At 36.5% G+C, this 15133-nt stretch overlaps 1 protein-coding gene across 1 annotated transcript in view; it reads left to right on the top strand.

Annotated features, from left to right (window-relative positions):
• The window catches only part of Syn (synapsin), a 135770-nt gene that overhangs the window by 34080 nt on the left and 86557 nt on the right, over nucleotides 1–15133 (top strand). The window contains 3 exon segments of the mRNA XM_073961373.1: nucleotides 9229–9389; nucleotides 9450–9521; nucleotides 9584–9727. Of these exon segments, the coding sequence (XP_073817474.1) occupies nucleotides 9229–9389; nucleotides 9450–9521; nucleotides 9584–9727 (377 nt within the window).

Below are 15133 nucleotides of genomic sequence, written 5' to 3' on the forward strand. Positions count from 1 at the left end.
AGCTGCCGTTGACGTTAACGAATAGAGAGCTAATATGAGAGGAAAGACTGTGGGTTTGTAGTTAGTGAGACGTTAAAAAGTCTTAGCGGCAATTCTCATAAACGCTGAATTCTCCAACATCGGTCTTCTCTGCGTCCGAAAAAAGACAAGGACAATGAAAGATATATTTTAGGAGCTCTTAGAAGAAACAAATGAAAAAAAAAACAAGTAAGAAAGTATCAGTCAGCTGTGCTGACAGTGATATACCCTCAGCCACTGACCAAAAAAAAGATTGCTTTTGTAACATGAGCTTGCCTTAAAATCTGTAGGTACCGTAACGAGGGCCAATACCAAATCATTGACATAGACCAAACACTTTGATAAAGGACTCGAAATACTAAATTAGATTAAACTAAGTTTGGAAGACATTTTTGAAAAAGTTTCAAAGTTATCTTGCACAATAGCCATTTTAGTGTACGCCGGCAGGGTTTTGGAGCTTTTGGGCCGTTATCTCAAGAAGTATTGACTTACTCCCGAAAACATGTGCACCTTTGTAAATGAGGCAGCTAGAACAATTTCCTGAAAAGAGAATAAAAACGATGCGAGACGATCTCTTAAACTTCACTTTTTCCGAATTTTATGTCGGAGGTACCCGAAGGAGTGGAACGATATAGTCCATATTCCAACCTGATACATGACTGGATGAAAAAATACGATGTACAACGTCATCAATCACAAACACCCTGCGAGAATTATTTTGCGGATTCGCCATTTTGGTTGGTGCCGTCAGGGTTCCATGGAGCTTTTAGGCTAATATCTCAAGAAGTATTGACTTGCGCCAGAAAAAAATGTTACCGAATATATATGTATACTAGGGTAATGACTTTTTGACATTTTTTCTCAAAAATGATTTCCTGTAGCAGGGATGAATGAACTTTTGCCTAATAATCACTACGCTATCGTTTATTTCATTGAAATATAAAAAAAGTTCACGCACAAATCGATTTTAAAAATATAATTTTTTGAAAAAATGTATGAAATGAAAAAAATGAATAAATATAAGCCTAATAATAACTATAATAATGTTTATTTATTTCAAATATTGAAAAAGGTCATGCACAAACCACTTTGAACAAATTTTAAATTTTTTGTTAAAAAATTATATCTTTTAATAAAAGCGTTTACGACATTTTTACGATTCTCAGAATTGAAGAAGATTAGTGAGAAATAAATGTTATGTCAGTTTAATTATCTCATGTGACCCTAAAGTTTATTTTCAATTGTATATCTGCTTACAGTGACTTCAAAAAATTGTCCATAATTTTGATAAATTAAAATTTTAAAATCATTTTGTGCGTGAGGTTTTTTCACCGAATCACCTTATAATTATGATTTTATGTAATCTTATGGCAAACCTCACCACGCTATGATACAGGGATATAAGGTTGTAAAAAAGTCATAACCCTAATGTATATTTGATAGTGTCGCAAATGATTATTTTGATGTGTTACAAAACGGACAAAAACAAACTTAATACGAAGGGAACTAGAAAAGTTTGCGGCCTAGGCAACACGCAATGTCGCCAGGCGTCATTTAATTTTTTTTTTTTAATTTTGACAGTTTTTAGACTTGAAAAAATCACTTTGCAAAAAAATGAAACACAAAATTCGACCTGGATAATCACGGCAAGAGTGCATCGATTAAATTAAATATTTGTTTCTCGATAAAGGACTATTCTAGAGCACTATGAAAAACTTGTTTAATGAATTCAATCGTGACCGACACTCGCCAAAAGGACGAAGTTCGTAAGGGCCGTCCAAAAACGGCCGTTGTGCTAGAAAAAATTAAGTCGTGCGTGAACGGATAATGCAATATCGCCATTTTATATACCGTGAGATAGGGGCATCCTTGCATGAACACTTGGCGTCAAAAATGGTTGTTTTCTCGTCGGATCCCGTGTTGATCGCTGCAAGAAATTTCGAAAAAAATACGATCGCGTTGATTCAAAAGATGGGTCCGGTAAAACAAATGGTAGAACGAAGTTTAGGCTACTTCATAGACAAAGCTTCACGTGGCTCTCATCAAATCAAAACCAAGAAACCAAATTGAGTGTGGGTATGCAGGATCGATGGGAGGAGTAAACATTGGTCACTACCTGTAGCACATACGGCAAAAGCAAGTACATGATTAAAAGTACCGAGAAGCTATGATAACAAATAGCAGCTACACTCAACTCAGCTTGCCCACTTGTTTAATTTGTGATGTAAATAGTCGGATCTCGTTTCCAACTACAACACGCGTTCTTTAGGCCTTTAAACCTTGATTGGGGATAAACATGTAGCAACAACATACGTGCAGTAATCAGCCTGAAATACCTGTAAGAAGCCAACAATAACAAAAGGGCTTCTAGAATGTTGCGTTACGAAACCAACTCCGCCATGAAAAAAATCATGCATCAGAACAACGCTAATGGAGTGGCTAGCATTCAACAGGGATTACAAAAATGTGTGACGGTGGAAGCGAATAAAAGCGCGTCCCTCTAAGTGCGTGAAACTAAGGATCATGGTGGATCAAGTGAACGATAACCTTGCCGTCAGAATTGCGGAAGTATCGAAGGTGAGTTTCCCAAAGAAGGGATTACAGCAGTGTGTGACGCTGAAAGCGATTAAAAGATCCTGGTGAGTCAAGTGAAAGAGCCAACCGAGTCAACTGATAGCCTTGGCGGCAAAATTGTGGAAGTATCAAAGGTGAGTTTCCCATACCATCTTCCGAAACAACACGACCGCTGGTGAAGATAAGTTGCCATAAGCCACCATCGAGGGATACCGTGGCACACCAAGAAATACGTAGCCGCAGCGGATCACTTATAGAGTGCAACAACGAAGGCGAGTTTGTCAAGCAGTGTGGTGAAAGTTTATCGCAATTAGCCTCTACCGAGAGAAACAGTATATACGGCAAGCTTTTGAAAGCCTCGAGGTACTACTGCTACTATGCAGCGACGAACGTGAGATTTCCACGCCATCTTCTTTAATACCTACGGCTGTTGGGACGTGAGTGCCACGAGAGAAAAAGAAGACAAAACTGGAGCGATACAAGGCAGAACACCAGCCTCGACGACTGTAATCATTCAAGGACAAGGAGCAGCTTTCGGGTTCGAGCGGAAGCTATGCGGTGATTAGGTTGCCGCATCTTTATATATCGTCTAGAGCTGAATTGTACCTCCGAATAAATCTGATCAGTATAACCCTATACCATCAGCCAAGAATCCTTATTCACGTCGCTGACACAAATAAATTTCGGTGACTGACCTTTGGCTACCGCGAGCTTAACCCCATGCACCTGTAACTGTAGCGTGACGTTACTCATTTTTTCGACAACATACCAGCGCAGTCACAAAGTGTTAACCAAACATCTACAAAATCTCTCTACTAAGGAACCCATGGTATGACCACGCCTGAAGATAAAAATGCGGTATATAGGGCTACTCTGTATTCAGAAGCAAAGTGTCGTGCTCGAGAGTGGTATGGGGGAAAAGGAGAGAGAGGAGAAACATATTTTTCACAGGAACAAGAAAATTGAAAAGCGGAAATGCAAAAAAATCTACACCATTTTCACATGTAATTCGAATAATTTCAGTTGTAATTCGAAACATTTCACTTGTGATTTGAGAATTCCAATTGAATTTCGAATTACTTCATTTGTAATTTGAAAATTTCATTTGGAATTCGATTTATTTCATTTGTAATTTGAGAATTTAATTTGATATTCGAATTATTTCATTTGTAATTTGAATATTTTTTTTGTAATTCGAATTATTTCATTTGTAATTCGAATTGTTCCATTTGTAATTTGAATTTTCTTCATTTGAAATTCCAAAGGAAAAAATTCGATTTACAAATAGAAAAATTCGAATTACAAATGGAAAAATTCGAACTACAAAAGAAAAAATTCAAATTACAAATGAAATAATTCGAATATCAAATGGAATTTTCAAATTACAAATGAAATAATTAGAAATTCAATTGGAATTCCCAAATTACAAGTGAAATGTTTCGAATTTCAAATGAAATAATCAAATTACAACTGAAATTCTTTGAATTACATGTGAAAATGGTGTAGATGTTCAGAAGTAAATTCATCAAAAGAGTAAAACAAAAAACAGGCACCTCCTCACGCAGAGACGTGCAAAGTAATCTGGTGACAGACAAATATTGTGTGCTCGATTCCCAAAGATGGTCTTGTTCAATAAACCAGCTGAAGAATTGTGTGGCCGAATAAGTCAAAACGCTGATAAAGCGTGTAGAATGCTTTACATCCTATGCCCCGTGCACAAAAAATGATAAGACTGCGTTCAAAATTATAGGGCCAAAGTCTACCATCTAATGACCATAAAACTATATCCGACATATTGTGGAGACGACTAATGGTCAGTGAGATAACTTGGCCATATAAATGTGACAATAGATCCAGAAAAACCACCATTGAACAGATATTCACCTTACGGCAACATAATAGTAATTATTTAGGAGATTCAGATCGACACTTGCTTTATAAGTTCAAAGTGGTGAAATTGGTATTGCCGTAAACTAATACCCGGACCTAAGTTTAAATAGCAAAGAAACTCTCCGAACAATTTAGTACCAAAGAGGTTTCAGGTAAAAAGACTTTCTTTCATGTGATCTTTTCAACATCCTGCTAAAAAAATGAAAAAGTTAACGACGCTCAATATGTCCTTGAACTTGAAGCTGACCCAGCAAAAAAACACATTACAAATGCCCGTAATATCCCATTATTTGAACAAGGTCATGTCGCCAGAAATATGTAGTTCTTTTTCGACCACTAAAAGTTAACAAATAAGTAGTTAGTATGCAACGATTAACTACTTATTTTAGTGGTAAAAATATGACTTGTTGTTTCGGATGTCCTTGTTAAAAATGGTTAAATACTTAGTCAATGACTTCATATACCTAGACAAATAACATGAGTTCTGAAATTAGGAGAAGAATAATTTTGAACAGACAAATTAAGCCATCTCTTGTCAAGCAAAAATAAAGCTCTAGATAACGCTGATATTACTCGGGCTAATTTATGACTCCGAAGCATAAGTACTTACTTGGTTGATAGAAAAAAAATTAAGGACTACGATCCACAGTGCGGTGATTGACCGAACTAAGTATGGGGAATAAAATTATAGCGTTTTAACAAAGTCCACAAAAACTACTAACAAGTAAAAAGTATCAGTCGGCTTTGTCGACACAGAGATATACTCTCAGTCTGTGTGAATTGAAACTCCTATTTCCGAAAAAAAGCATATGTACACTCAACATTATTTGTTGAAAATTTGACTGAAAATGACTGTGATTTTTTAGGAGGTGCGTAATAATTAACAAATTATAGGGCAATTTATGGAAATGTGTAGTTTCAAACAAATTCAAATTGTGCTTGAAATTAAACACGAACTGCTTAATTTAAAATATAAAGTGTTGCAGAGACTGTAATTTCAACAGAAAGTGCTTAAAATTAAACACAAATAACAGCAAAAAATGTGTATTAATCAAGCAGAAGAACAACAAAACTCAAAAACGCCTGTTAGTTGCTCGCGGTTCTTAGTTCAAATCGGACGAAAGATTGTGAAGATATTGTTTTTTAATAAATCACAGTAAATAAAAGAGTCAATAAAAAATTTTTACAAAGTGCTTAAAATTTTTTACAAAAGTTGGACATTAAAGTGCAAAATGTCTTTAGTGTCATAAATAATTTTAATTAAAGTTTAGAAGTATGTAACCAGATTTTATATACAGTTTATATATATTTGCTTTTATTAGTATTTTTAATTACATAAATGAAATAAGTTATGTTTTTATATAAAGTAAACAATTTTTTCTCTGTATTCAAAATGTACTTTGCATACATTTACATAAAAAAGTACGTAAAATTCCGTAAAATTTTGTCTAAAATCGCAACTAAAAATGTGTACATTTTAACACACATTTTGCGCAAAATCCTACAGCATCAAAGCTGTTGAAAATTACGCATTTTTGGGTCGCATCTTGTTGCCTATCATTATCATAGTGAAATTCAACAGAAAAAGTTTAGAGAGTATTATGAGGGTTTCAGAATTTTGGGTGTATGGACTTGCCGACAAAGGATTAGCATAAAATCTCATAAGTTTTGCGGTGGAGGTACCTAACGGAATGGACCCATATAGTCCAATTTGGAAGTGTGTATTATTTTGGGAGTAATTTCTCTCCATAGGACCATTATATCAGGAAAAATGGACTTGCCCACGAAAATATAATATCGCTGTAAACAGTACCGCTAGGAGTACCTTTGGTAAAAATTTCCAAATGATCCTCAACTAGACTTAAACAAAAATGTTGGTCATTTGTGTGGGTGGTACCCAAAGAGTGGTCCGATAGGGCCCACTTTTGAACATAAACTAAGTTTGGACAAAATGTTTCGGTATCCAAAGTTTGGACCAAATCGGTTGCTCGGTTTATGAGATGTTGTGCTTACCATTGTAGATAATATTTTCGAACTTTTGTGGAGGAGGTACCTGAAGGCGTGGGTGCCACCGTGGTGCAGTGGTATGCACGCCCGCCTTGCACGCAGAGGGTCGGTGGTTCGATTCCCCGGCCAGGCAACACCAAACATTTTTCAACGGTGGCAAAATACCCCTCAGTAATGTTGGCGACTTTTCCTGAGTATTTCAGCCTTGAAAAACTTCTCTACAAGTGGTGTCTTAGGACACGCCGTTCGGACTCGGCGATAAACAGTAGGTCCCATATCATTGAGCTAAATATGAATCGGGGTGCACTCATTGATATGAGAGAAGTCTCCCTTGTCCCGTATGGGATGTTGTGGAACAATGTTGTTGTTGTTGGTACCTGAAGGCGTGGACCGATAAGCACCATCTTCGAATTGCATCTAATATGCGAAGAAATATTACGATATGACCAAAGCAGTTCAGTAAACGGTTCAATAGTTGTCGTGTGCACCAGTAACAACACATGCCGGCCGTCGGGGGTTTTTTTATAGCTTCTGGGTCATTTTTTCAAGAAGTTTGGACATGCCACTAAAAAAGCTTGTACCATCGTAATAGGGGCCCTGAGCGCAACCTGTTGCAAGAAAATTCTAAACTATTCGAGAGGAGATCCTAACCTGCACTTTTCCGAAATTTTGTGTGGGATGTATCCGAAGGAGTTGACATACCTACTCCATATACTAACCTTTGTCTTTGTCTAGTAGAAATATTACGATGCCTAAAGTATGGACCAAATCGGTCACAGCTTTCGAGAGTTATCGTACGCATCATTTACGCAAAGGAGTGTACCGATAAGGTCCATTTTAGAACTTGATTAAAGTTTGGGCAAAATATTTCGACTGCCAAATTTTGGACCGAATCGGTTTAACCTTTTGAGAGCTACCACACGCTCCATCCACAACACATAGCGCCATAGCGGTTTTTTTAGTTGTCGGGTCATTTTCTCAGGAGGTATGGACTTGCCCCTGAAAAAACTTGTACCGTCGGAATGGGGGCAGCGAATACAACTTGTTACAACAAAAATCAAAAAGATTCAAGAGGAGGTCTTAAACAGTTTTTTTTTGTCGAAATTTTGTGTAGGAGGTACCCGAAGGAGTGGATTGATGTAGTCTATATTCTAACTTAATCTATGTCTGGTAGAAGTATTACGATGTACAAAGTATGAACCCTTCGTGAGTTATAGTGCGCATAATATTTGCGAACAAATTTGAACTTTTGTGGGGAAGTTACCTGAGGGTGTGGACCGATATGGCCCATCTTTGAACTTAACTAAGTTTGAAAAAAAAATACGAAAGCCAAATTTTAGACCAAATGGATAAAACCGTCCGAGAGTTATCGTGCGCTCCAGCCAAACAGACAGACGGACATTGCTAAATCGACTCCTAATTGTCTGAAAAGGATTTCGTTGAAACATACTTGTGGTCTAAAACCATTATTTCGATGAGGCACATTTTGCCTGTATGATAGTGTATATACCCTTGTTAGCATAAATGCTGAAGCTATCAGAACGGCAATATAAGATGTACATTAGAGTGACCCAAAAACACAAAAATTTGTTTTTTTAACCTTAGTCGATCGCCATAACACTTCATGTATAAGGTTTTTCGACCAAATGGAAAAAAATTGGAGGGTAGAAGTTCCAAAAAAACAATTTTTGTTTTTTAGGTTCACTCTAATGTACATATCGCTCATTTACTCAAAGAGTGGCACAACTCAGAAATACGTTTTCTGACTTAGCAGTTTCTATTTTTTCTACGACTTCTTTATCTTGTGTCAAATTTTCATGCTAAAACTCTAAAACTCAACGAGTTACAGCTCATTTACTACGAGCTTCGCATTATTCAACACAACAGTGTCTTGAGTTTCTGAAGCACTAAAACAACTCAAATCATGCTTGATCTTGCACAGAAATTTAGCACTGATATCTGGCTAGCTGTTTTAAAAATATGGTCCAAGTAGTAGGAAGTCAAAATTCAATCGCGAACATAAAACGCGTTTTTCTCGAAACTGGGTTTTTTGAAATGTGTCACTCTTTGAGTAAATGAGCGATATGTATATGAAACATTTGCAATACCATATCTCAGGAAGTATTTGATTCCCCAATAAAAAAAAAAATAATAACATCACGAAGACTAGCAGCTAAAGTGAATTCAAGCGCAAAATTGCCGAACTTTTGCGCAGGAAGAAATATTCCATCTTGGAATTGGATCTATATAGGCCACCGTAGGACATTTTAGAGTTTGTGTTATTTTGTCAGGAACCATGGACTTGTTCACGAAAAAAGCGATTTAATTGCATTAAATACTCTGTTCCAGAACCTGCGAGAATCTACAAATTTTTACTACGATAACTATTTTGATACATATAGGCTATACTTATTCCATTCTTACGTAACGATACATCCGTTACAGGACGAATTTTCATTGTTTCATACAACTTAATTTTATTCTCTTGAGAAAAATGTTTAGCATCTGTCCTGTTACCTTATCTAAGAAATATTTACGTGAATGCCGGAAAATAAAATTCCGAAGAAAGGCCATTTATTTGAATGTCAAAATTCCTTCCTTATACATATGAAATTAACAACAAAAAATGCATGCTGCGAGCGCAAGCCAAGTACCTTGGTGTAAAACTAAAATATTTCTTAAATATTCACTAATCATATGTTTTCATAAATTTTATACACACACAAACACAAAATAAAGGTGCTGCGGTTCAAAGTGCCACACGTGCTCCAGCCTTTAATAAGGATAAATATTTTACGCTATTGGTGCTCGATGATCATAATACAGATTGGTCGAAATATTTCCGTGGCAAACGTTTACATGGCGACTATGATATACGTGTGGAACAGGCGGAGTTCCGGGTAAGAGTTATGCTGTTGCATTTTGTCAATTGTTTTAATTCATCTTGTATTGTTTTGTAGGACATAACCCTGCATGCCAGTGCCGAATCTGGGCCAGTTGTTACTATGGAAGTTCATCGTGGTGATTCGAGGGTAAGTTGTTGTAATTAATTATTGTGTAATTTTTTAAATAATGCCTTTTTTATTTTTCTTAGATTCCTCGCATGTTCCGACCAGATTTTGTACTCATACGCCAGCCACCTCGTGATGGTGCCAATGATTATCGTTCAACAATTTTGGGCTTGAAATACGGTGGTGTTCCCAGCATTAATTCATTGCATTCGATTTACCAATTTCAGGTAAGTACAGACGAATTTTGGATAGATCGTGGTACGACCGAAAAAACAATTTAGCCAAGTAGGATTTAACTTTATAAAAATAAGGTGATATCACTATTTGAGATAAGAAATATGCATCCGAATTTCTAACCGATTCGTCTTTTGCTCTACTTTGTCAATTGTGGCCTCATATTGAAACAGCACTTTAATTAGCATGTTTATCAATTTGCGAGTACAATCCCGGCAAAAATACAGCTTACATAATCACCGCGACATCCCTTCGTTATATCCTACACCACTATGTGAGGAGGGTATTATAAGTTGGTTTTGGCCAAGAAGTTTGTAACGCATCGAAATAATGGTCGTAGACCCATAATTATATATATTCAAATGAATGTCTCGCCGAGCTCAGTCGATCTGGATATGTATGTTCGTCCCTCCGCCCTTATGTCCATCTAAACGTTGTAATCAAGCTAGAGGTTGCAAGTTGCTCGGATTGTCACGAAATTTTCGTGGTTAATGGGGGTCCCGGAAGTAGCCTATTGATTTAGGTGATGTCGGAATAGGGAAAAACTTATTTGGAGAAAAAGTCAACGTTTTATTCCAAAGAAAATATCTCAAAAAAAAAAACATGAAAATGAAAGTAGAAAATATCACCTTTCTAATAATGTAAAGTAGGTTGTCGTTGGTGTTCAAACAACGAAAATATCACCAAGTTTTCATTTTTGCGATTTTAATTATAATGACGTATATCACAGCTTTAGTTGGGGACCATCCAAAAGAAAAGTAAAAAGTAGAAAATTCCATCTTTACAATGTTGCAATGTAGATAATGCATCCCATTTTTCCATTTTTATACCCTCAGCATTTATGCCAGCGAGGGTATATCACCAATATTTTTGAAAATTTAACATAGCTGAAGCCAAGGTTTACCCTTGTAGAACACGCGACTCGTGATTGTATATTATACAAATCAAATACTTTTGGATAAAATGAAATGTTTTTGGACGTGGAAAAAAATATTGGCCTTAAAAGATAATTTGCGTGGAAGCTGTGGCTATATTTATGTTAAAAAATTGGTGAAAATGGGTTGAAGCCACCATGTCTTTTTTTGCTTTTTCTCGATTTGTGAGTAAACCACACTTCTCTCGAGTTTCCTGTCAAAATAAAAGCAGAAGCAAACTAAATAAGGATAACCTCACTAGTGTAGTACTTTTCAAAATTTCGTCTGCTTCTACCATTAAATGATGCTGACACTTTGAAGCCAGATTTACAGTGTTTTTTGAAATTTTCTTCTAACTTCATTCCGCAAACAGGTTTTTCAAAAAACCGTATATAGGATTGCAGTACTTGCGATTCTAAGTTATTTGATATGAATATTGTGAATGTAGTCTGCACAGATTCATAGAAATCTGCATCCAAATGCGAAAATTTTGTGCGAACATTTTTCTAAAAATCGTATTTTTCGGGACTAATTTTAAAAATTGTCATTCGATTTCTTCGTACTTGATTGCACATTTTAGTTTTTTACGTTCCTGATCCAATAAATCATTCCCCGTGAAAATCCATCTACTAAAACGCGAGTTACAAGAAATTCCAAAGTAGAAAAATCATCTAAAATTGTTTTTGGAAATATCGCGTAGTTTATCACGTTTTCTACGGTTCGTTTCCACTGCAATGAAAAAACTAGTACAGCATCTTACTTTTAGCGGAAACAGAGATTTGAAAACTTCACTGATAAGGGAGCTACATTAATTTTATCCGAAAAAATAGTGTGTCATGCTACATCCACGGTTCTTGATTGATCGCCTTCAAATAGATATATTTCGATATAGATTTTCATGGTGAACATTGAAATCGGATGCGGACAAAAATTGTATGCACTTTGCGGAAATTAGCGATATTTTATAGGTTTTTTAATGCTAGGATGCAGCCGATGCTACATCTTAGCCTCCAGTGTAAATTTCGAAAAATACATATAAATTAAAAGATATAGTCTTGCTGTACATGAAAATCACATGCGGACAAAATGATTTTGATAATTACGCGATTTACACGTATTTTAAAATTCATATAAATTAAAATGGGTTCTTTGACCTCTGTTTCCATTTCAGAAGCTTTGAGATATATCCTCATCAACCCAATTACCTTCCTTAATGGAAAAGCTTTAATATGAATGTCAATAAAGCAAAATCCGTCTATTTTATTGGGAGATTTAAGCAAAATGATGGAAGTATTCCTATAGATTTTTCGAATATTTTCTACTAAATACATAATGCATGTGAAAAAATATTTTGTCAAATAAAAAATTCTTTTTTGACCAAATTATGTGCTTATTTTGGCTGTAGCATCAAAACTATAACACCAATCTGTACGATTGTAGTCTCATTTGATTCGCCGTGAAGTTTTGATCCACAACAAATTTTTAGTTAATTTTATGACCACTAAACGGGCCTCAATTTTGAAAAAAGTTGACTTATATTCAATAATATATCAATTTTATGTACATTCCGCGAATTCTGTGTAATATTTTGCAGGTATTATGCAATCTACTCGCTGAAGTCACATCGACAGAACTTTTTTGTAACAATGGTGCTCATTAAAACAATTAGCGTTTTTATAATATTTTTTTCTTAAAAAGCGAAATAAAAGCGCCATAACTTTTGTCCGCAACAACCAAAAATTGGCTCGCGACCAGATTCGTACTGGTAATTTTTTTCTTAACCTACATATCAAAAATCGTTGATGTAGCGCGAAAAAAAAGTATCCTTTTTTTCTGAAATGGAATATGAAATAATTGACAATATTCGTGATATACACTTTCATACGGGCAAAATGTGCCTCATCGAAATAATGTATGTTTGGAAGAAATGAGTTTCAGACAATTTGGAGTCGATTGAGCAATGTCTGTCTGGCTGGAGCGCACCATAACTCTTGTCCAAACTTAGTTTAAGTTCGAAGATGGGCTATATCGGTCCACTCATTCCGGTACCTTCCCCACAAAAGTTCGAAAATGTTCGGAAAATTTGTGTGCACGATAATACTTGAGGGAAGTAACCGATTTGACCTATACTTTGCACATCGTGAAATTTCTACTAAAGTTAGATGAGGTTTCAAAATAGACTCAATCGGTCCACTCCTTCGGGTACTTCCCACACAAAATTTCGGATAAGTTCAGATTAGAACCTGCTCTCGAATCGCTTTGATTTTTGTTGCAACAACTTGTATTGCCCCACATACGATGGTACAAGCTTCATCATGGGCAAATCCATACTTCCTTAGAAAATAGCCTGAAAGATGCAAAAAGCCCCTATAACAACGCGTGTAGTGGATGGAGAGCAAGATAACTATCGAACGGATCTACCGATTCGGTCCAAAATTTAGCCTTCGTAATATTTTGTCCAAACATAGTTTAAATTCGAAGATAAGCCATATCGGTCCACTCTTTCAGGTACCTCCCCCACAAAAGTTCAAAAATGTTCGGAAAAATTGTGCGCACGATAAGTCTTGAAGCGAGTGACCGATGTAATCCATACTTTGCACATCCTAATATATCTACCAGATATAGATCAGTTTCGAATATGGACTATATTTGTCTACTCCTTCTGGTACCTCTCACACACAATTTCGGATAAGTTCACTTTAAGACCTGCTCTCGAATCATTTCGATTTTTGTTGAAGCGAGTTTCTTTCGCTACTTCCATTACGACGGTAAAAGTTTTTTCAGGGGCAAGTCCAAATTTCTTGGGAAAACAGCGCGAAAGGTGTAAATATGTGGCAGTCGGAGAGCACGTTAACTCTTGAACTGTTCAACCGATTTGGTCCAACATTTGGTTTTCGTCATATTTTATCCAAATTTAGTTTCATGGGGCAATACCGGTCCACAACTTCCGGTACTTCTCCCCCATATTCAAAAAATGTCACTAAATTGCTAGGACGAGATCACTTGAATGGGGCAACCAATTTGGTCCAAACTTTGGATCTCCTAATATTTTGTCAAAATTTAGTTTAACTTCTAAAATGGCCCATATCGGCCCTCTTTAAGGGTACCTCCCCCACAGAAGTTCAACATTTGTGTCTTAGTACAGTTAATTTCTAATCCACATTTTTGTCGACAAGTTCAAATATCTAAAAAGGCCACAAAATTCTGAAGAGACCTTAATTACATTCGATCTGTCCTTAGGTGAAACTTTCACTTCACATTGGCTGAGGGTATATACATATCTGTCGGCAAAGCCGACAATTCGTTAGCAATATAGCTTCGGAAAAGTTGGGTCTAGGAAAGATATGCCGGCACCCAACTTTTCCGAATCTATATTGCTAACGAATCGCTAAATATAAATGGCAAAAATAAAAAACGGAATGCTCGTTGACGACCTTTGTAAAAGGACAATGATTGAATTCTGGAATGTGAGAACTCTCAGGGACAGTGAGCGAGTCGCGAGAAATATTGAGGAAGGGCTGCTATCTATGCGTCCAGATATACACGGTTTAAGGGGACATCAGAAACTCTGTTTCAGTGAAGTTCTTCTACATTTGTGATCTTATTACCTGAGACTCCGGGTTATCATCCAAGCTACAACGTCGCAAAGCTCGGCAGATTTGGGGTTTTGAATGTGCCAAATAATCCCCTTGTCTTAAATATGCATTTTTTGTGTGCTAATGGTTCGAAGGAGCAAGTTAGCTACTACTAAATATTACTTCCTCTATTCCCTATTTCTTCGATATTAATTCGGAATCCACCGTTATTGAACCGTAAATATGACACATTTTTGGAGGCTGACATATCAACATGAAGCATGATATGCTACTTCCTTGCTTGCTGCTGAGTTTCTATAAGCTTGGCCTATGTTGTTGTTGTGGATTTTTAAAGAATATTTTTAAGGACCCTCAGACCAATAAACGTGGAGCGTGTCGTCCTATCAATATTGGGACCAATACAAATTGAGGCGGCTGTACCGTATGTTTCTTAATTGAGCTGTAACCACTAGTGTTTGCCTTGGCAGTTGCATTCGCACTTTAGCTTTGAATTGTCTGTGCAACTGCATCAGCGTGAATACTATCCAAGCCGGCCGGATGATCTAGAAATTCCCGTTTCTAAATTTGGAAATTTCTCCTGACGTACCCGTATGGACAAAGCCCGTTCACATGATTGTGACGTGGAGGCTAATGACGATAACATCCTAGCAGGTACTGCATCGACAACATCTTGTTGTGCTGTGCTAACATTTGCATACCACATTGGCGCCTCATCGCTTACCACAGACCATCATATTGCTTTATAAAAGGTCAACAAGGTTTCTTTATCAATATTCCAAGTGTAACCGGCCAGCGACTTGAGTACCTTGTTTCTACTTCTGAGGTAGTAGTAAATATAAGTGGTTTGCAAGGTATATCTGCGGTAATTAGTGTTCGAAATCAGGACATA

Source organism: Musca autumnalis, unplaced genomic scaffold (assembly GCF_047663935.1).
Source record: "Musca autumnalis isolate F117 unplaced genomic scaffold, ASM4766393v1 scaffold_1, whole genome shotgun sequence".
In the NCBI taxonomy this organism is placed as follows: domain Eukaryota; kingdom Metazoa; phylum Arthropoda; class Insecta; order Diptera; family Muscidae; genus Musca; species Musca autumnalis.